The sequence below is a fragment of the Mytilus trossulus genome, chromosome 11 (genome assembly GCF_036588685.1).
Source record: "Mytilus trossulus isolate FHL-02 chromosome 11, PNRI_Mtr1.1.1.hap1, whole genome shotgun sequence".
NCBI classification, from domain to species: domain Eukaryota; kingdom Metazoa; phylum Mollusca; class Bivalvia; order Mytilida; family Mytilidae; genus Mytilus; species Mytilus trossulus.
In genome coordinates, this window is record NC_086383.1 from 45,482,364 (window position 1) to 45,505,833 (window position 23,470).

Sequence of the window (23,470 nt, forward strand, 5' to 3'; positions counted from 1 at the left end):
TAGTATTTTAAAAACTTTATTTCATCAAATTTGAATAATATACACAAATAGAAACAAATACATTAAAAATGTTTATAGTATGAACAAAATTATTACAAAAGGAAGCAAGATAACAACAAAACATATGTAAACATGTTAAAGTTCCTGGATGAACAAAAAAGCATATAACTTAAGTATTTCTACTAGTAAAGTTTTTCAGTGATCCAGCAGTCAGAGGTTCAATATATTGTTCATTTGGTTTTAGTTCCAACTTACATTCTCCTTCTTTCAAAGAAAGTAAGAAGACTATGTTTAGCCTTCCATACAGATAATGTCAGAACCAAAAAGGGTTCTTTCCAATTACCATTAATTATAAGGAAAAGCATGGCTGTCAGAAAAGTAGGTTTCAAACTACAGTCGCAATACATGTCCCCTTCAGTACAGAGGGAAGATCCAAGCATCAGTGGCTATCAGAAAATTATTTATATTCAACAAAACTTGGAAGATTTTTGTAAAACATTTTTCATCTGATCTTCAAAATCATTCTCCTGTCTTATATTGAATAGATGAAAGAAGTTTTCTTTATAAACCAACTGCTTCTATTGTTTCATTGAAAGGGTAGTTGGACAGAGTGTAAAATGTTACTAGTTTTATCCACACTTTCCTTAATCCAAAGACTAGTAAGTTGCAGTAATTAGTACATTACATATCCAGCTCAGTGTGCCAGTCAAGCACAGCAAATATTTCTTATTCATCTCCTCTAGAATATGCATTGTGCTTTACATCGATCTGTCCACTCATTTATCCATTCATTCACCTATAAACCTTTTCAGAAGACAGACAACTCTTATACATTTGGAAAATATGGATTTAGTACAGAAATGAATCATATAACATTCAACTACTTCAGAAATATGGATTTCAACTGATGTCATAAATAAAATATAGATCTACTTTTAACAGCATTTCTTATAATAAATGAACTATTTAAAATGAATGAAAAAACAGCTATAAATTCAAGTATACATTGTGTTATCAAAGAAATTGTACATTGTTTAAAAAACCCACAAAACGAGATAACTCTGATAATTATCTCCCTTTGAATACATATTGTACATTAACACAGATTTATATACAAGTCATGAAAAATGCATTGTGTCGACAATAAAATGTGGTTGTTTTAAAACTTTATTTCAATATACAAGTACCAGTATAATATTGAAAATCATTAAAATACAATTTATAAGAGAATAATAAGATTAATGATGTAAGATGATAAATGTATAGACAAACATTCTAATGAAATATTTAAATAATGAATAAAAAGTTCAATGTCTGACTCTTAGCTACTTGATGTAATTTAATGTTACTGCCCTAAAACATAATATTTGTTTTATCACATTGGTTATCCGGATCCAAAATCCACAGAGGGATATGAATCCTGAGAAGAAATTAAAGAAACAATATAAACTGTGGGAAAGTTTCCTCCGCAGATCATTATCCCTCTGTGTGAATCAGATCATCATTTTACTAATCCACTGCTTACATCTTGCATTGATTCTCCTCAGGATGCAAACACTCAGGGGATTGCGGATACGGATACCCAATATGTTCATATTGATCATATAAACATAACCCTTAAATCTAAAGTAAACATCTAGATAAAAAGTTTACCAAAAAATTATACCACTATGCCACAATAAAACCTTTACAATTAAAATCTAAAATAAACAAATTGTTCTAAAACTGAAACTGTCATAATTTGATACACAACATGTTCTTTAAGTTTTGATATGTCTTTTATTTTCATGTTGTTCACATCACATCAGATATTTCCCTCATGAAAATTACTGGAAAAGTGTTTTGGAAAGAGATATTGGGTATACATAAAAGAGACATTAAACAAAAGGCTTTTAGAGGTCAACATGGGGGCTGGTTTTTTTTAAATAAGTTTCAATTCGTTGTCAATTATTACACCATGTGAAGAAACAAGCAATGCTTTGAGTAACTTTGAACTTGGGGGATGGAGTGGGGGGTAGAAGTAGAAGTTTGTAAGCTGATTTAGAAACTTGGAGGAGGAGGCTACATAATTCTTGATTATCGTTACAAAACCTTATGCACACCACCTTAATAAATTATCCAAACACCTAAAGAGTTTAATTAAAAATTTAAAGATCTGATCTCAATGTGGATCTATAAATTTTCATGAAGGAGGTGGAGGTGTTCTGACTTCCATAAATGCAGCCTGCTTCAGTGAGTCCCTAAAAAAACAACGAATTTTTCTACAAAGATGGGGCCCTGGTTTCCCCTAAATCTGCCTCAGATCTATAAATTTTCACTTACTGCCAAAGAGGCAGCCCACTGCAGTCATGCAAAATGATTCACTATATAAACAACTGTATTTTTCTGACTAAAAGCCCCTCCCCCCTAAACACCATCCCTCTCTGAAGATGACAGTCAAACTGTAGACTAAACATGGTTTTAAATAAGTGTACATAACGATGTAAATTCATTATTACTTTGCAGATCAATAGACATAAAAATGTAGATTAATTATTGCTTTTTAAGGAAATGCTACACAAAAATGATGTTATCAAATTTTAAATATATACGAGTTTTTAATTGTGCAAGGCAAAAAAAAATGTACAAAATTTTCTGAATTTACAGTACATGTATATTTGAAGGATTTTGAAGATAACATCTCACTGGCAGATCAAGCAACTGTAAGAATCAAGTTAACCTCTAGGAAATAGGAGTGGTCTGGGATGAAGGGGATGTACATAAGAGATAGACCTTTACTTACTTCCTCATGGATTTCTTAATCTTACAGAAGAAATGGGGTTCACATTACCTGAACCCTTTCCTTTGATCAAACTCATCATACTTTAAACAACATAACTGTCCATTTACACCACATGTTAAAAGGTATAAAAATGTCACACTCTAATTATTAAAGGAATATTTCCTTTAAATTATATAACATTCATTTTCCCACAAAAAGTTGTCAAACAAGCACATATGAAAATAGCACATGACCTTTGGTAATCTTCACAATGTCATTTCTAGCAATGATGATAATCATGTTTTAAGTTTTTTTCTGAACTGTGAAAAATCACTCTATACCAAAACTAAGTGTTTAGTGGCATGTTAAGGCTAATGATTCTGAACACTGTGTTGACTAGCAGTAAATCTAAATGTAGTTCTGAAAGACTTTGGACTACTGAAGAGCTGTCACTCCAGGATGACGATTTTCTCTACATATTTCTTCTCTCTGTTATGACCCTTGACCTTGACTTTTCTCTCCCTCTGACGGAGGCTTGGAATCTGGTTTGCTGTCATCTGAAAAGATTCAATATAAAATACATGTATTAAAGTTTACAGAGAAGTACAATACAATTCAAGTCTTTATATATTGACTATTTTAGTTTTTTTTGTTTTAAATTATAATAACTCTATCTCATAACTTTTTGAAGGTTACAATAATGTGATTCAACACTAGCTTATAGGAAAGATGTCTACTTGTCTTATTTCTGAATGGGTCTAATAAAATATGAAGAGTTCCAGCTGCATACAGTTTTATTTTGACATTTTCAAAACCAATGATGAGAACAGCAGCTAATAAAGATGGTGACTAATTTGATTGTATGAAAGGTTAAATAACATTTTGGGCAGATCTCGATTTCTCCTATACAAAATGTCATTTCTGTGTTCTATTCATTAAATACTCAGTGACCTGACTTTGTATATGACAACCCCTCCAGTTCAGCATGCTTCTGAAATTCTGCATACCAAGTTTGAGGAACCTAGGTATTGAAGTACAAAATTTATTACACTCAGTCTGACGAGGTTTTACTATCATGGAGGTGAAAGGTCAAGGTAAGGTCACAGTGACCTATCTCTGGTCTCTGTATCCTCCCAGCCTGTGACATATCTCTTTAACAAGTTTTATCAACCTAATTTCAATGGTACAGAAGCTATGTGCTGGTCACAAAGGGGAACAGATGGACAGACAGGCAGACATGGTGATTTGTTTGCAAGTATGAAGAAAAGAACATTTCTACAGTGATTCAATTCATTTTTCACACTGACTGAGTTCACAAACTATCTTGATCTTGTCATATATACTGTAACCTAGGAAATAATTATGGCATATTTATTTTTAGGAAAAGTTAAAATGTAAAATTAAAATTGTTGCAAAATTTGCAGGCATAATGCGCTCCATCAGTATGTGCCAGACCAATAATAGCTATAATACAATGAGAACAGTTATCCCAACATGATTCAGCAATAGAAATAATTCCCTGTAATTAAGTCAGTAAACAATTTTGTAAAGGCCATAGTGAAAAGTCAGCTTTTGTATTGATTAGGATCAATGTCTAGAAATAATTGATAAACTGGGGTAATTATCTCCTATTTTTGCTCCATTTAACATAAATATTGGCATCTTTCTACAAAACCAAATATCACATGAAAACAATTTCTATATTGAGCTGAAATATTCAGGAAAACTTCCATTGTGACAAATATCACTGAATGTGGAAAGGACATTAAAGGAAATACCAAGGGAATTTTTACAACAAAGTTAACAATATGTCATGTTTTATTTACTGTTTCATAAATCATTCAAACTGCTTAATTACAAAATCTCCTGACTACCATACAATACAATTCTTTAATAGCAGCATAAACCTGAGTAAACAACAGTGATTTCATGCTTCATAACCAAATAAACTAATAAATTTTAAAATTCAATGTAAAACTATACTAGTATTTCCAAACATTGAAACAAGTCAATGCAGAATTACAACGTAGAAACATGTTCATTCAGCACTAGGGATCTAGAGGACAGATATAATTATCTGGTTTTCAACCTATTGCAATAACGAAATATTCCCTGCATATCTATCTTTTTCAGCTTAATTCAAGACTTTAAAACAAAGTTCCAATTTCTCCCTTGCATATTTGATCTTTCCAAGGTACAAGAGCAATAAACTAGAGGCTCTAAAGAGCCTGTGTCGCTCACCTTGGTCAACTGACCATTTCAGTCATGCTGACTTATTCGTAAATCTTACTTTGCTGAATATAATTGCTGTTTAAAGTTTATCTCTATCTATAATAATATTCAAGATAATAACCAAAAACGGCAAAATTTCCTTAAAATTACCAATTCAGGGACAGCAACCCAACAACAGGTTGTCCAATTCATCTGAAAATTTCAGGGCAGATACATTTTGACCTAATGAACAATTTTGCCCCATGTCAGATTTGCTCTAAATGCTTTGGTTTTTTGAGTTATTAGCCAAAAACTGTATTTTACCCCTATGTTTTATTTTTAGCCATGGCGGCCATCTTGGTTGGTTGACCGGGTCACCGGACACAATTTTTAAACTAGATACCCAAGTGATGATTGTGGCCAAGTTTGGTCTAATTTGGCCCAGTAGTTTCAGAGGAGAAGATTTTTGTAAAAGTTAACGATGACCGATGACAACAGATGATGGACGCAAAGTGATGGAAAAAGCTCACTTGGCCCTTCTGGCCAGGTGAGCTAAAAAGTAAATGCAGACTGTGCCCATAGGACACAGATACATATCATATAAAGTTATAAAAAGACATAACTGATAAACTATATAAGTGATTATACCTTGACCTAAGATTTATGGTAGTAAATATTGTGTTTAATTTTCATTTGGTTGAGGCCAACTCTTAAGAAAGGAAACAAAAAAAGTCGTCAATTTTTCCATTTGTAAAGAGGCATAACTCCAGAATGGTTAGAGTAAAGACATCAACATTCAATATCTTTAATTCTTGATTTGCATTATGTGGTAATACACATTGTGTAAAAGTTTCCTAACAGTTGATTGAAGGAGCATAACTCTAGAATGGTTACGGTAAACTGACGCCACCAACAATCAAACTTGATCTGAGTTTTGTGGTAATAAGCATTGTGTATAAGTTTCATAACATTTGGTTGAGGTAAATCAATTTTAGGAAATACTGAGTGACGACCATATAGACAAGGGTAAAACTTAAAAGCCCCGGCTTCACTACCTGACTACAGCAGAGGCATAAAAATAATTGATCAGCACTGATTAATGATATAAAGCTTTTATATAAATTTCATAATAATCTGGCAAATTGTAAATAATAGAGCGCTCATTAGGCAATTTTCAATAAATTTAATATTTGAAAGGGGCATAACTCTCAATTATTTTTTGTTGACACTGATTTTTGAACTCATCAAAGACATAGCTGATATAAACCTATGTTATAAGTTTCATAAAATTCAAACAAGAGTTGTACAATTGAGAGCGCTAACAAGACAGGACAAACAGATGCCCTGTGTTTCTATGCTATGCTGCAATGCTTTGCAAGGGGACACAAATATGACTTTATTATAGGAGTTTGAATAAGCTGTGTGTGTGTGTGTGTGTGTGTATGTTTGCTTTAGAGCCGTATTAAAAAGTCTAATAAAAGGACCTGATCATCAGATGTTAAGATGTTGAATACTGTTTTAGTTTTGTTTTTAATGGTTTCTTGAATAGAGAGCAGAAGCACATGTTTTCGCTGATGAATCTAGAAATCTTTTCATAAGCAGACATTAAATACCTGAACAATTTAATTTTTCCATGTCAAAAGGAAGCCCTCCTGTTGACACTGCTGCCGCCTTCTCGTCCAGAATATCTGGTACGGCATTCCTCCTTCCTGTACGACCAGAGTTTACAAAGTCCTCTAACACCACGGAACATTCAACATCTGTCATGGCATCTGGGCTTTTGGCATTTAACTTCTGAAAAATATTAAGAAAATCAGCATTTTAAACCTAAACTAGTATCTCAATTGTTTGTAAAACAATTGAAAGGTCTTTCCTGTAAAAGTGATGTTTTCGTAATGTTCTTTGTACGACCTTTCGTTTGATATACGACAAGCATACCTTCTGAAACTTTTCGCTTTTTACACTTAATGACCTCATCCGCTTACATTTTTGAGATCAAAAGTATGATATATGTAACACAGGACAGAGCTTTCATTTGATATGCAACAACACCATGTTCTAAAAAGTTTGATTTTTGCACTTAATAACCCCATCCAACCAATTTTTGGAGGTTGGGAATTTGATATTTCAAATGTACACATCATGACCTTTCATTTGATATACAACAACCCTATAGTAAAAGAAAATTATTTTTTTGCACTCAATGACCCCATCCAACCCATTTTTGGGGGACGTCAATTTAAAATTTGATATGTACGCTTTATGTTCTTTCATTTGATATGCGACAACCTTACCATCTGAGAAATTTGAATTTTGGCCCCACCCTTCCGCCTGGGATGAAAAAGAGGTTTAAAATTTTCATTTTTAAGTAGAGTTTATTGAGACCTTCAATTTGATATATCAGATGACCCCATTTGACGAAGTGCAAAAAATGATGCAATATCAACTATATAAATAGAAGGTATGAAACTTACAAAGTCAATGCAAAACTTGAAAATTTCAAATTGAATTTATGGCGTTTTTTTCCATGGAATGTTTTTGGTATTTGGTCAAACATATAACTATGTTAACCTCTTCAATTTCTAAAACATTTTAAGAGGTACGCTCTTGTTGATTCAGAAATACATGCCTCCGCTCGCAAAACTTCAAACTGCATTATCTCTACAACGACAATAGATATCTCAAATCTGTTAAATGATAAATGATCTACAGTTGAAGGACAACATTATAGAAAAAGAATTGGGACAATTTCAAAGTTCACCAAGGTCACAATTAATCATCAAATACATGACGCAATACCAAACTTAAGAACCGGAAGTCGTAGAGACATGGGACTAGCACCATTCAACTCAGGACCACTTGACCTTTCAAATATCACAAGGTCAAGGTCATAGTTTTATGTGAAGGTCAAGGTGAAATTTCATCATGACCTGAAATTGACCTCAAATTGAAGGTCTTGAACTACTGATCATCTTTGCAGTTTGTAGTAGGTTGATAGCTGTTACCTTTAAACATATATATACACACAATACTATACTTTTAAGAATCATCCCGTCGTAACTTTTGAACAGACAGTCGGACTCTTTTGAGCTCAGTGTATAAAATGTAGAGCTCGTCGAGAGGAATATTTTATATGCTGTAAGTATGCAGCAAATTCTTTTCGTTTTCTTCATATGAAAGGTTGAAATTGCAGCGTAATTTTTTTTTACACTCTGTGACCTTTGACCTTGGGTGCAAATTGAAGGTCACATGAACTTAAGATTATTGGTGTAGGTCCCAAGTGTTTACGACTTCCAGTTTTCGAGATACAACTTTTCAAAAATTTAGTATATTTTTTCAAGGGAAATAACTCCTTATAAGGGTTAACAACAAAATGATTGTATATGTTAAATAACATTGCCATTTGGTCTTGTACATGTTGCCGTTTTCAAATGGATTCTATCTTGGATACTTTTTGAGAAAAATGTAAAAGAAAGAAATTGCTTCAAGGGGACATAACTATCATAGGGAATGATGAAATCCTTAGCAGCCTCATATGGTAACACATCATGATGAGATCTAACTATTGTACAAATAAGGTCATGATATCTTCAAAAACAACGAGGGGGGGCCATGTCGAAAAAAATCAATAAAAGGGAGATAACTTCTAAAGGGGATGATGAAATCCTACACAGCCTCATCTGGTAATACTTCATGATGAGGTCTACCGATGGTCCATATTTGGTCTTGATAACTCCAATAGAAACAAGGGGAGGCCATGTTAAACAAATGCTGGATGAAAAAAAAAAAAAAAAAAAAACATGCGAAAAACAATAAGGTCTTTCCTCGCGGAGAGGAAAGACCTTAATTATAGATTGTTGAACCATTCAAACAGTAGCTGCTGGTATAACATATGTTGTTTATGGTCCTGTCAATTCGTTTTTTCTTTAGATTTATATTCTAAATTTTGATGCTTTGGATTAGTCATTTTTCACGCGATACCTAGTGACTTTTCCCATGGTTTTCGTATACATGAATAAACATTAACACATTTAAATTTAAATATTCAAAAATTTTGTGCAAAATTTATCAAATAATGAATTCCCGAACATATTGTGTATATTCATCATTATATACTTTTTACCAGAATCCAAAAATAATCAGTACACATGAAATCAAAGGATAATTCTGCTGCATTTTTTTTGGTACATATTATTATAATAATTTTATTTGCAAAAATACACCCATATGGGTCAAGCAAACACAAATACAACATTTAATACAGGCAGTGAAGAATTACAAATATAAACATAAAAAAAACATAGTTATAAATGGTAATTAATGTAGCCTTTGATGGACATGGACCTCATTTTCGCAATTCTAATGATTGCTTTATAAAGTCACCAATTTTTGTCAAAAGCTCAGATTTAGGATTTAAAAGTTGTTTTAGCTTTAAAAGTGGTTGATAATTTGTAAAATCAGGATTTAAATTATAAATCTTTAAAAATAAGCAATCTCTTAAAGTTGAGTTTAGTTTGCAGTATAGTAAAAAATGGTATTCATCATCAATTTTATTACAAAGTTTACATAACCTTTGATCTCTGGGTACATTTTTATATCTTCCCATTTCAACTTCTAGGTTATGGTCACTAACCCTTAATTTAGAAATTAATTGTCTGGTTTTAAAATTTGATTCTTTTAGTATATAATTTTCAATTTTTATCTCAGTTTTTATTTGACCATATAGAAATAATTTCGAACTGTCTGTTATAGAAGAAAGTTTATTCAAGACTTTTTTTGTATAAAATTCATGTGATACCTGTTTAAACTTCATCTTTAAGGAATATTTAATTTTATTGTATGGTTTATCACAAGTTTCAAAATCTTTAGCATTTAATCCAGTCTCTTTAAAAATATTTAGAGCAAATGTATACCAACTATGAAAACCATCATTATGCAGGGACTTATTTAATTCATAGGCTTCTTTTAACAGAGGATTAATATCATGGGTATGAAATCTACAGAAATATAGCATAACTTGTGGTTTAATAAATGAAGCCATAGAAAATCTGCCCAGTTCTGTTTTGGCTGAAATATTACATGCAGTTTTCCTAAGTCCTAGGACAGATTTACAGTATTTATTATGAATCATTTCATAGCAAAATTTATCTTCTAACGACAAAGTATCACAAACAGAACCATGTTGTTCTGAACGTTTCAAAGATTTAAACATGGATAAGTAATCTTCCATAAACCATACCTCACTATTATATAATAAAACAGGTCTTATTAAGACATCAAAAAGTTTGCATGATAAATTAACAGGGATGGATTGAAAGTTAGAAAATCTACTTTTTAAAGCAAATAGGACCTTCAATCCCTTTTTTGATAGTTCTTGGATAGCATTTTTAAAATTACCCTTATAGTTAATAATGTTTCCTAAAAAATTGTATTCTTTAGTTTCATTTAATTGGATGTTTTTATAGCATACCACAGGGGTGGGAGAAAATTTATTCTGAAACGTAATAACTTTAGTTTTTTTAGTATTAACTGTTAATTGCCAGTCATAGCAGTACTTCTCTAGTTTATTTATTGCATTCTGCAGTCCTATATGTGAACTTGACATTATTACCAAATCGTCTGCAAAACTTAAGCTGGACAATTCAGATTTTTGAAGGACTAAAGGTTTACAAGTATTGTCAAAAATCTGATGTATATCATTAATAAAACAATTAAAAATAGTAGGGCTTAAACTATCCCCTTGCTTAACACCTCTTTCCAATATGAAGGATTTAGAGATTTTATTATCAATTTTAATAGAAGATTCTGTTAAGTTATACATATCACTAATTACCTCATAAAATTTTTTCCCTAGCCCATTTTTTATGAGTTTGTATCGTAACCCATTATGCCACAAAGTGTCAAATGCTCTGCGTAAATCAACAAAGCAGGCAAATATCTTTTCTTTCTTTTTATTTACATATTTTGAAATTAAAGATTTTAATATAAACAAACTATCTGTGGTTCTATGATTGACTCTAAATCCAAACTGTTGATTTGCAAAAATGTTTTCATAATGTAATGTTAGTCTATTATTTAATGCAGAGCTAAAGAGTTTTGCAATACAATTTTGGAGAGATATACCCCTATAATTATTAAGATCAGTACAGTCTCCAGATTTAAAAAATAATATAGTGTATGACTTTCTCCATTGAATCGGATATTTACCTGTTTCTAAAATTAAATTAAAAAGTTTAGTTATGGATTTACATGTAACATAATTGCTATATTTAATGACTTCATTTGCAATTCTATCTGGTCCTGCACTTTTCCCCATTTTTAATTTGTTTATACACTTTTTAACTTCTGTTATAGTAAAAGGTGCATCTGTCAATACATTTTCCTTTAAAATATTTTTATAATCTTTAACATATGCATCTATTTTATCCATAAAAGGTACATTTATATTTTCAGGTTTCCCCTGGGACTGAAAATGTTGACTTACATTTCCCATATTAATAAGTTTACTTAAGTTTGAAGAACTACTATCATCATTTTTAAGTGAATTTAAATGCTGCCAGTACTGTTTTGGATCAGTTTCTTTCCAATTTAAAAGTTTATCATAAATATTTTTCTTAAATAGATATTTTTCTTAAATATTACACTTCCGGGTTCATTTCAGTCACAGATGTATAAATGAAAAAAGAAATAAATTCCACTTTCAGCTTAAAAGTCTAATTCATACCATATAATGTCTTACTGGATAAATGCTACATACAGTGTATTGTTTTCCTTCAAAAAGTCCACATAGTAAATATCTCGAAATTATTCAGATTTTTTGATAATTAATATGATTTGCTTTCAATATTTACACTCGAATATGTCACAGTAAAGAACATACATATAAGTAAATCAATTTGTACAAGAAATGACACTTATCATTATAGATATGATGTAATGTAATTGTATGCAATTGTTAGGATGCATTGTTTTTTAAAGTACAAGTACTTCATCTGGAATGTCAATACAAACTTCCTCAATGCATAATTCTCAAATTCCCTGACTACATGTACGTCAGTCAATTGTACATGTGTGAAAACTTTCGGTCAATGATGTTGTTGGGGAAATTATTTGCCATTTCCTAAAATTGAAAATTTCCCAAATCTGCTTGTCCTTAAGAGGTAAATTTTATTCATGTCAAGTCTCTTGCTAAGCATTCTTATATTTCTTCAGAATCTTTACTGTACAACAAAGTATTTGCACTTTTGTTAACAATTCTGAGTGAGTGCCCATCCAGAAGAGGGGTTCCATGTGTTGGAACCCCCCATCTTTTTGGGACGAACAATGAATTTGAATGGGGACATAGTTGGAACCCCCCCTTTTTCAAATGGCTGGATCTGCCTCTGTAAATTGATTCCTGCATTTTGTCTTGCAGAATATTCAAGTTCATCCTGTCTAATGCAAGGTTATATATATACAGTTTTCAGCTTTTACCTGGCCGAGCTGGCCAGTATATCAATGTTTAACATCCTCCTGCAATTGCTTCATGAATGGGTTAAAATGACAGATGGTCAAATCATAACTTCATACAGTGATACTGGAAAGCAACAAACTTTGATAGCCATATTTGACTTATAATACTTAAATTAAAATAATTAGTTGAAATTGTAATGAACAATCCTAATGTATCATGTGATCTCACTCAGATTAGCAAATGTACCTATATACTGACATTCATAGATATACAAATCTCAATGATATCCTCTTTATTAATGATTTTTATTATTCCCTTTACATCTATAAAGATCAATGGTGCAATTTCTATATTGCTGAGAGACCCCAAAGGTTGTGCTTTTATGGACAAACAAGAAATAAAACAGCAAAAGCATATTTTTTAATGGAAAAAAGAGATAGGATTGTTTTAGCCAGTAAGGTGCTTGCTATGATTAATGAACAATTAAAATAATATTACTCACTTAACTATTATTGTGATAAACAACTGTTTTTATAACTGACCTGAGCAGACCACAAAAGTTTTTCTTTTACCATATTGCATAAATCATTATAAAAGCAGATAACTTAAAAAAACTGAAAAAGAGATGCTACCCAAGTTGGAACTAGATTTGTGTTTTATGGTAAAAAAAAATATGTATAAGCATTGTCTATAAGATCATTGGTTGAAACCAATTTTGAGACATACATATGTATAGACTGATAACCATAACACTTTATTTCTCTTAAGCGAACTCATACATACATTTAAAAATAAATTTCTTTAATTTTCAGTGACGTAGTTCTCAATCTCCGGCGCAGAGCTCACATCCGTTCCGTACTCACTACGTATCACTACACTAAATATGATTGTATTGTAGTGTACTAAGTATACGGAAAGGAAACGAGCGCTGTACGGAGATTGCGTAGTTCTATGGATAATAAAATAAAAATAACAGTTTTCCATGTTAATCTCAGTTATTGCAGAAGGCTCCAAAATAGCTACAAAGTTTCAAGGAAGTCCTCTATTGCATTAAGATTCTTTATTTCAAAAACTTTTAAAATAATATTGGCTTTTTATTAAGATAATGAGTAGTTCTACCTGAGCAATATTGCATGTTATCATATACTTGTATAAAATATCACTAAAATTCTACAGTTCTAGAACATTTGAAAATATCAAAAGGCTATGAAAGGATTACTAGGTTTATTGACCAAATTCTTAAGAATTTCCATAGCGGGCTGATAAAGGTACCTTTATTGACTGCTTCCGGAATGTTATCACATGCCTTTCCGTTAATTTCCGTGACGTTTATCACATGCAACTTCGTGCATTTCCGGAAATTTGATTGAAACAACAGAACGCGGAAAACGGCACTGAGTGATAAGACTTTTCCCAAAATTGTTGAGGAGCAAAAATGAATTAAGTTAAACTTGTTTTGAAAGACATAAATGAGGTGACAATATTATTAAAGAACATAAAAAAAACCAAATAAAATGCTTTTTTTTTTATCAATAAAACAATTAAAGTAAAGAATTTGTTTTGGTTGTCTGTAAATATTTTCTGAAAGTGCAAAGACAAACAAAATCAAATTTTAATAGTTCTTAGATATAGGAAGATGTGGTGTGAGTGCCAATGTGACAACTCTCCATCCAAATAACAATTTAAAAATTAAACCATTATAGGTTAAAGTACGGCCTTCAACACGGAGCCTTGGCTCACACCGAACAACAAGCTATAAAGGGCCCCAAAATTACTAGTGTAAAACCATTCAAACGGGAAAACCAACGGTCTAATCTATATAAACAAAACGAGAAACGAGAATTCTTGTCTGTATATCTTCTGCTGAAGTATATGATAAAAAGATAATTACATGTCATTTTTCATATCTGACCCTTTATCGGCCCTCGTTCATGATATCAGCCCTCGAGCCTACGGCTCTTGGGCTGATATCACAACCTAGGGCCGATAAAGGGTTTGATATGAAAAATGCCATGTAATAATCTATACATATCAGCTATGTCATTTTGTATGTATGTTCTTTAATTATGTAATTGACCATTTGCAAAAAAATCAAAGAACAAATTTGTAGATAATTAGGGTAAGTTATTATATGACTTCAGGAAAATACAATTAAGTAATTGGACTTCTTTTTCTAGTGAAATCTGCAGAGAAAACGGTCATAAATTGAATAAAGGATTACTTTAGCCAATATCACAGGTGATTATGTCTGGTTGATGCATATTATAAATCCAATTAAGATTTGATCATGCAAGAAGAGGATCCAAGCAATCTTTTTGGCTGATGTAAATGCTTAAAAAAAATACTTAGAAATATACATGATATAGGATGTCTAAGTTATATGTAAACATTCATTGGTATCATGACCTTAACTTATCTAAATATTTGTTATTGTATATATAAAGCACTTATAATTCTGAAATACAGCATGGAGACTTCAGAGATTATCATTTCATTTATAAGTTAAAGTATACTAATAGGTGTTAAAATAAGTTAAAAACAGTCTGCAATAACAAGTTTAATCACCTTTATCTGATTAATCCTGCTTATAAATTTGTTTAATGAAAATTATAAAAATAAGGACTTTAAAAATATGAGATATTTGTTTTACATTCATTTTTTAGTACATAAATTATAGGCCATTAGTGTACTCATTTGGATAGTTTGACATTTGTCATTTAGGATCCATTTATAGCTGACTATGCGGTGTGGGCTTTGTTCATTGTTGAAGGCCGTACAATGACCTATAGTTGTTATTATCTGTATCCTTTGATCTCTTGTGAAGAGTTGTCTCATTGGCAATCACACCACAACATTTTTTTTTAAATTTTGTGGAGATAGAAATATGTATAAATTGCACAGGGTATAAAAATGGATGAGCAAATTGCTCTTATATTTGTATTATAACACAACAGCTGTTTTATAATAAGTTTAATAATTTCCAGGATAATTTACAGTAACTGCTGAGATTTTTCTATGAGGTTGTATCAAAGTTATATTGTATCATCAATTTATAAATGCTTGAAGTAAGTTCAAAAGGGCAAACGTGCAACAGTTGTAGACAAGTTTCTATCATTCTAACAAAAACTACAAAATCCTGTTTTTTCAAACAAATAATTCTATTTGAAGTTTAGACCTTATAACTGTCTTAAAAAATGTACAATTTAATTCTTTTTTATATTGTTATGTCTTTCCATATAAAAGGTTACCATAACATGAAAAATTTGTTCCCAACAGCAATTAATTTTATGTAAAGCACTTAATTTACATTTTTAATTTTATGGTTATATACATAAAATTATTGGAAAATCTTTTAGAACTTCATTCTTCTACATAGACTGAACTCTCTCTGGTATAATCTTTCCCTAGGATTTCATGAATGTTTAAAATCAAACACATTCAGGAAAATTGGCCATGATCATAAATAAAAGAAGATGTGGTATGATTGTCAAGGAGATAACTCTCAACAAGAGACGAAATGATATAGAAGTTAAACAACCTATAGATCACCGTACAACCTTCAACAATGAACAAATCCCATATCAAATTATTAAGACAGCTATAAAAGGCCCTGCATGACAAATGTTACACAACTCAAAGAAGAAAACTAACAGCCTGCTTTATGTACAAAGCAAGGCTGTATGATGAAAGAAAACAAATATGATATACAGCAACAAATGACAACCACGAAAAAAAACCCAACTGCAGGCTCCTGACTTGGGACATTTATAATTAGAATGGTGTGGTTTGAAGGCACCAACCCTTCCCAGTGTAACATCAGCACAACATACAAACTCAATAAACAAAAAAATATGTATTAGAAACAGCAAAAAACAACAACCACTGAATTACAGGCTGCTGATTTAGTGAGGCACATATTGAAGGTGGCATGGTTCAACTAGCTGGTTTTGTATTGTATACATTGTTATTTTTATTGAAGGTATGTAAAAAACATAAAGATTTCCAATTTGGCTTTGACTGATATACCAACAATAAATACTTATTGACTTAAAACACAATCTGTCTCCCCAACCATTAGTAAATCAATGAAAAACTATAAAACATGATCTTGCCATCGATGATGATACGGGGAAAAAAGCTTTCATTGATCTCAGCTAACTATGTAAAAACCAAAACAATATACAATGTAAACAATACATTTTCTATATCATGATGCAAATATTCATTTCAAGTGAATGGGGGATATATTACCTTTAAACATGAATCATAAACATTTCTATATAAGTACTGCATTCATCTGTTTATCTTAGGGGAAAACTTTCCAATTGTAGTCAAACAAAGAAACACATACTTCAATACGTTGCATGTCATGATTCACTCATGAAAGACAACCTAGGTGACATGTGAAATTCAAAATAAGATCAAACCAGAATATAAGTCTACAGGACACTGTCACTGTTGCCTTGTTCACCATGTGACTATCATGTCTCCATATATAAATAAGGAGATGTTATTGATATGATTGTCAATGAGACAACTATCCACCAGAGTTCAAATAAAGTTGATATGAACAATTTATATTTCACTGTATGGCCTTCAACAACACAATACCATATATAGTCATGAGGTCCTAATATAAAAAAAAAATGAAACAATTCAAATGAGAATGGGTTTGAGCATGAGGAAACAATGTTTTTTGGCAATAATATATATTCCATGTATTACTAAAGATTTCACTACATAATGAACTGTATACTAACTTTTATGTCAAAGTCGCAGTAAACTACATGTACCTTACACCTAAGCTTAAGCTTGATGCTGGGCAAAAAGCTTGTAATAATTGTTTCACCTGAAATCAGGTTCATTAAATCGGTAACAACAATATTGTAAACTATTTAAGCTTTGGATACATTTTTCCATTACTTTCTGTTCTATAAAGGTCTTTTGAATCCTTCTAGAATACATACTAATTGAATTTAACCTGTGCTAAAGCAGCTTTATTAGTCTGCATGCTTAACAGTATTATTTTTTCCTGAAATCAATAGCTTAAGCTTTAGGCTCCCAACATTTGTTTTTAATTATGTTTGTTTCCTTTCTTTGGTGGGTTTTGCTTGTTAGCTATGATGTCTATTATGTGAAGTAAGTCTGTGATCTCAGCACTCATAAATCTCAGGGGCAGTACTGTACTAAGATCATGTTCTTGCAGGGTTCTCACAAGGAATTCTTGTATAATAAGTCTATCTGTCTGTCTGTCTGTCACTGTTAGTGTGTATTTCAACAAATAAGTTACAGATATTGTGCTTTTGCATTTAAGATTCCAATTAATGCCTTAATCTAATCATAAAGTCGCCTGGTTGACTAAAAAATGTCAAGGCTTATACATCTGTGCAGATTTTATCAGTATATTTAGTTAAAGCCTTCTCATATATCCTGCTCACATTGATTTTTGTCTTTTTAGTCTTACAAACTATCATGACTGATCTTACAGATGAAACACGTGTTCAAGTCATTAAATTTAGCATTGGTATATTAATATAGTCAAATATTTGACGTTAACAAAAATTGATGCTGTTCCATCCTGATTTTCAGGATCTTTTGCTGGCCATCCACTTAAACACACATTTACTTATGAAGTATATAAACAGGCAAAGAAATCAGACATATAAACATTGAAATTTTTTCAAAAAATCACATAATGTATAAAATTTGTACTAGAATGATATTTTAAACTCAGAGTATTATCTATGGGAAAAAAATAAGTATAAAAAAGAAGATGTGGTATGATTGCCAATGAGACAACTCTCTCATGTACAAGAGACCAAATGAAACAGAAATTAACAACTATAGCTATAGGTCACTGTACAGCCTTCAACAATGAGCAATTCCCATACAGCATAGTCAGTAATAAAAGGCCCCAAAATGATAATGTAAAACTATTCAAACAACAAAACTAAAGATCTAAGTTGATCTTTATACTTCACTTCTAGATAAAATTAAACTATTGAAAACTAGTTTTCTGTGGAAAGTAATAATGGACCAGAGGAAGGAAAAGTTAAAGGATTATTTTTTCTAAAATTGTTTACTTTTTGCTGATAATACCATGTATTATATTCTGTTGTTGTGTTTTATTTTATCAAATAGCAAGCTGTTGAAACAGATATATCATAATGATTTGTTTATTGTCATAATAAAACTTTTAATCAAACTAAATTATTATTATATATTAACTGTAAATATAATATCTAAGATTTAGGCCTTTGCCTTTGGTGAACATCAGAGAAACATGGCACTCAGGAGTGAATAAATTTGCTAATTGAATGTTATTGATAAAAAATCATTTTTTGTTTAAACCAAGGACGTGTTAGTTATACGTCCTTGTTTAAACAGTTATAATTAATTTCAATATTTTGAAAATCATTTACCTTTCAAATATCCTGAAAATCTATCATAAACTGCAGTCAACTTGTTTTATTCCCAGGAAATAGATGATATAGAAATATGTCCACACAATATATTAATACACTTAAAAAAAAAACTCAATAAATCCTCTAAATGTGTTTAGTCCATAAAAACCATAAAATCCAAGAAATTCACTAAAATTTATATCCACATGGCATCTGAATCACATGTTTACAAAATGCACACAAAACATAAAATCGTCCAGATTACTACAATCCCCTCTATTCATGTATTAATTCCACGTCTAATTAGTCAGAATCAATACTTAAATCCTGACTGAATAAATATTTAAAATCCCCTTGTACTATACTTTATTGTTTTCATACACAGTACCGCTACAAACTGTAACAATACAATTGTTCACCACTATAGGTATTATAAATCCACACCAAACTCATAACACTGATATTTCCATTCAAATGTGCCAACTACTTTTTGTCTGCACAAGTTTCACGACAGAATCATTTAATACAACACTGTAGCTCTAGTCATCAAGGATTGCAAGTCAATTATTTCAGAGTGTAAATTGAATCCCAATGCGTTTGTCAATAAATGTCTTACTTGAATAAACATACCTCTCCCTAATTAATTTCAAATTAAATCGTCAGTAACTAATTTGTATCCATTAAATAGTATCAGGTTGACAAAATGAAATTCGATGACAAGAATAAGACGTAAAACATTAGGATGGATTACTGCAGAGTATAAAGTTGTATCGACCAGGGATAACTGTGAGAGTATTTTTATTAGGTATTATACTGTATCTTGACTTAGAATTAATTTAGGATTGATTCAGTGTTGTTGGGTCGCTCTCTCTTGACATTTACCCAATATCTCTTATATTGACAGTAAAGATGAAGTAAACAGAAAATACAGGATAAATGTGAGTTTAATCCATTACCCAAGTTTTTGGTAGGTTCATGTTGCTCAGCACTTAGTTTTATATACCCTATTTAGTAAACTTATTTACATCCCTAAATCTTGAAAGCTTGCTGTTTCGTGTCAGCTAAGGTTCCATGTTGAACGCCCTACTTTGACCTATAATGGTTTACTTTTTACAAATTGCAACTTGGATGGAGAGCTCTCTTCAATTAAGAGAAAAAAATTACAAATGTGGAATATATTATTCAATGCTTTTTCTGGTCCCCATAACATAACTAACTACAAATAGAACAGAAAATCCAAAATAATTCTTGTCAACAGTCAATAACGCCCTTAGTCTGAGATTTAATATAAAAATAATAAGATATTTAATGATTACAAATAAGACATTTTATCAACCTGTGACAAAAGAACAAGTTTGTCCTGAGAATAAAATGTTCACTGTTAAATGTTTAGCTTCACAACATAACACATCCTAGACCAATACAAGCTTATTGTTTTGCATCTGTTAATAGATCAACCAGAGAAAAATTGCTGTCAGTTTCAGATGTGTTGGTGCTTGAACATATTTAAGTTGTTGTATGATAATGGCTTACATGAATGTTTTTTTTCTGGCTCAAAAGCAAAAAAAAGACACACGCTCCTATGATTTAGTTGTATATCATATATTGTTCTGCTAGTATGCAGTTAATTAAGTGCATATTCTAAATTGATAAATAAAGTGTAGGCACCAGTGACCTTTTTTATTTCATTAATCAAGATTTAAAATAGATGTCCATATTGTTTACGGTCCTGATTCAAGTTATGAGTACTAGACTTATAAAATTGGTCACTGTTTGTTATCAAATTTATTCACATCATACTATGGTGAAAATCTTAGTAACTGATTTTTTTTTTAAAACACTGACAGTATGTTTTAGCTTTTCTAAACTATCAGTGGCAGATCCAGAACTTTTCATAAAGGGGGGGGGGGGGGGGCTGACTGACCTAAAAGGGGGGACTCCAGTCATGCTTCAGTGATTCCCTATATAATCAACCAATCTTTTCCCACAAAAAGGGGGGGGGGGGGAACCGCCTATGACTATTTATGCTCTATTCAGATATCCATATGTCATTGTAAAAGATCATTTTGACAACAAATCAACATGCAAAAACTCTTTATCATTTTTACCCTATTTTTTTTTAGTTCTTCATAGCTTTTAAACATTGCATGTTCTTGGAAAACCAATATTTTTTAAAGCTTAAAGTTGTAAAACCCCTATTGATCAGCAAGCACTTCCAGTATTTCATAGTTCGTTTGGTATAAGTTCAATAAAGGGAATTTAATCAGTCACTTAATTTCACTGTCATTAAGTTAAATGTCAGGCAAGATAACATTTAGTTTAGTTTCTCTAAATAATTATACATCAATGTTTTTTTCTTTTGAAAGTCAAATTTAGCTGAAAGTTTATTCATGTCTTCTAGTTATAATTCAGGCAGAATTACTTAACTGATATTAATTACAAAGTAAATTGCAAAGGACCAAACAAGTCCTGGTAGTTAAATGCACTTTCAAATATCTGGATTCAATATTATTGTTTGGGAAACAATATTGGGGATTTGAGGGAAAATAAATTAAAGCTTTTAAGAAAAATAGCTGGAAATTTGATTCATTTTTTTTTTATAGGAATTATTGATCGATCATTAAAAGTATCATAAAATTATATATATATCAGACTGCTATGGGACTATTTGTCTACAGAATTTTTCCTCAATCACAGAACATCAATGCATCAGAAAATAGATCAATTAACAGTAGCATCCATAGACATACATAAGTTATAGCTTTAAACAACTTGCCCTTAACATCTGAGATCACCCCTGTTTTTTATTAGAGCTTGTGCTGCTCATGCAGTCTTTAGACTAGGTGCTATTTGTCTCTTAACATAATAAAAATCATTGCTTTTGTTTTCTTTGTCAGCTCTCTCTGTATTGAATTGTTTCATTTTGTTTGGTGTTGTGGCACTTCAAAGCTGATCATACAGATTTTTTTTCATTGTTGAAGGCTATACAGTTGCCTATTATTGCTAACAACCACTTCATTTGAATTTTGGCAGATAACTTTGTCTCACTGGCAATAATACCACATCTCCTATGATATTTCTTTAATTCATGAGTTTATATTCTCCCTTTGGTATGTTCTGTCTTTTTTGTGTGTTATCAATTTCAATGTATGACATATCAGGTTAGGGACAGAGTTAAGACCATGTATTTTCTTTATTAAGGATTTTAATTCCTTTAAATCCCAGGATTATTCCCTCATTCCACTGTTTTTTTTGTTTTGTTCATGGCTTCTATTAAATTATTTACTTGCTATATGGATTTTTGCTCATTCAACTTTCAATTTATATATAATTCAGTGAAATGCATTTCTAAACTTTTAATCTTTTATATTGTGAATATTTTCACTAAAATATAATCAAATTTCATACATTTTTATTAGAAAAATGTGCAAATAGTGTCTTAAAATTTCAAACTGTAAATTTCAAGTAGCATGAATGATAACTTAAAAAAAATTGGGAAACACAAAAACTATAGCTTCCAATAAAATAAAACTGTCAAGTAATCAGAGATTCCAAAGTAAAGTAAAATACAGTTTCTCCAATTTCTCCAATCTACAGCTGTGAAATAATTCTCATAACTATTTTAGTATCATTAAAAAAACACTCTACAAAATTGAAGTTCTATACACATTCCATTTCTTTACAGTCTGTTTACAAAGGTTGCCTAATTGTTCTGTTCATAAAATTATTCATGAATTTTAAGATGACTTGTCTGGCATGTTGTGTACAATTAAATACATATAAGAGTTATCCCCCTTTAGTTTTAATACCTTCCTCTTCTGATGAATTGAGTTAACAATATGCATGATGGATGAACAGAACAAAGACAAAATAAATTCATGTGATAAACATGAGACAGGACATTTTTTAGGGAAAGATTGAGAAAAACATACTTTGCTGAGTGTGTGATCATCTATAAAAACCTTAATATAGTGACTAATTTACTACATACTTTGTAAACTGCCTTAGATATCTAAATTTAATTATATAACTGTTAACCATCAGAACATCTATAAAATAAAGGTATCACAAGTAATTAATTTTGATCTATTTGATTATGAAGATATAAAAGAGGGACGAAAGATACCAAAGGGACAGTCAAACTCATAAATCTAAAACAAACTGACAAGGCCATGGCTAAAAATGAAAAAGACAAACAGAAAAACAATAGTACACATGACACAACATATAACTTAGATGGTGTAGGCAGAGATTGATTAAGAGACCTTTATTAAGAAAAAGATACAGACCACTTCTTCATTCTAATATTCACATAATCTGAACCTCAAGAAGATAGGTCGCGTAAAATGATAGAAAACTTTGTAAATACAATACAATTTCCTTCCACAGCTTTAAGTCTTGACTAATAAAGCCGACTAAGCTGGAGGGCCATAACAACGTATTGAAATGTTAACCAATCTGTCATACGACTGAACAGTGTAGGCTTCAGTTAAATCCCCATAAGATTTTAATGACTACATCTTCCTAATCAAAATGTCATCACTGCATTATAACAATCATATACATATAAGGTTAGTTATTTTTTGGATACATTGCCAAGAGCATTATCATATGCGTTGAGTTATTTCTAAAAGGCTCCTG

General features: G+C 31.0%; 1 protein-coding gene across 2 annotated transcripts in view; it reads right to left on the reverse strand.

The window, feature by feature from the left end:
* The window catches only part of LOC134691181 (cAMP-dependent protein kinase inhibitor alpha-like), a 45,313-nt gene continuing 21,843 nt past the window's right edge, over positions 1-23,470 (reverse strand). For both annotated transcript variants that reach the window (XM_063551504.1, XM_063551505.1), the window contains 2 exons: positions 6,586-6,766; positions 1-3,318 (listed from right to left, as the gene is read on the reverse strand). In XM_063551504.1, the coding sequence (XP_063407574.1) occupies positions 3,254-3,318; positions 6,586-6,766 (246 nt within the window). In that variant the 3' untranslated portion in view covers positions 1-3,253. The remainder of the gene's footprint in view (positions 3,319-6,585; positions 6,767-23,470) is intronic.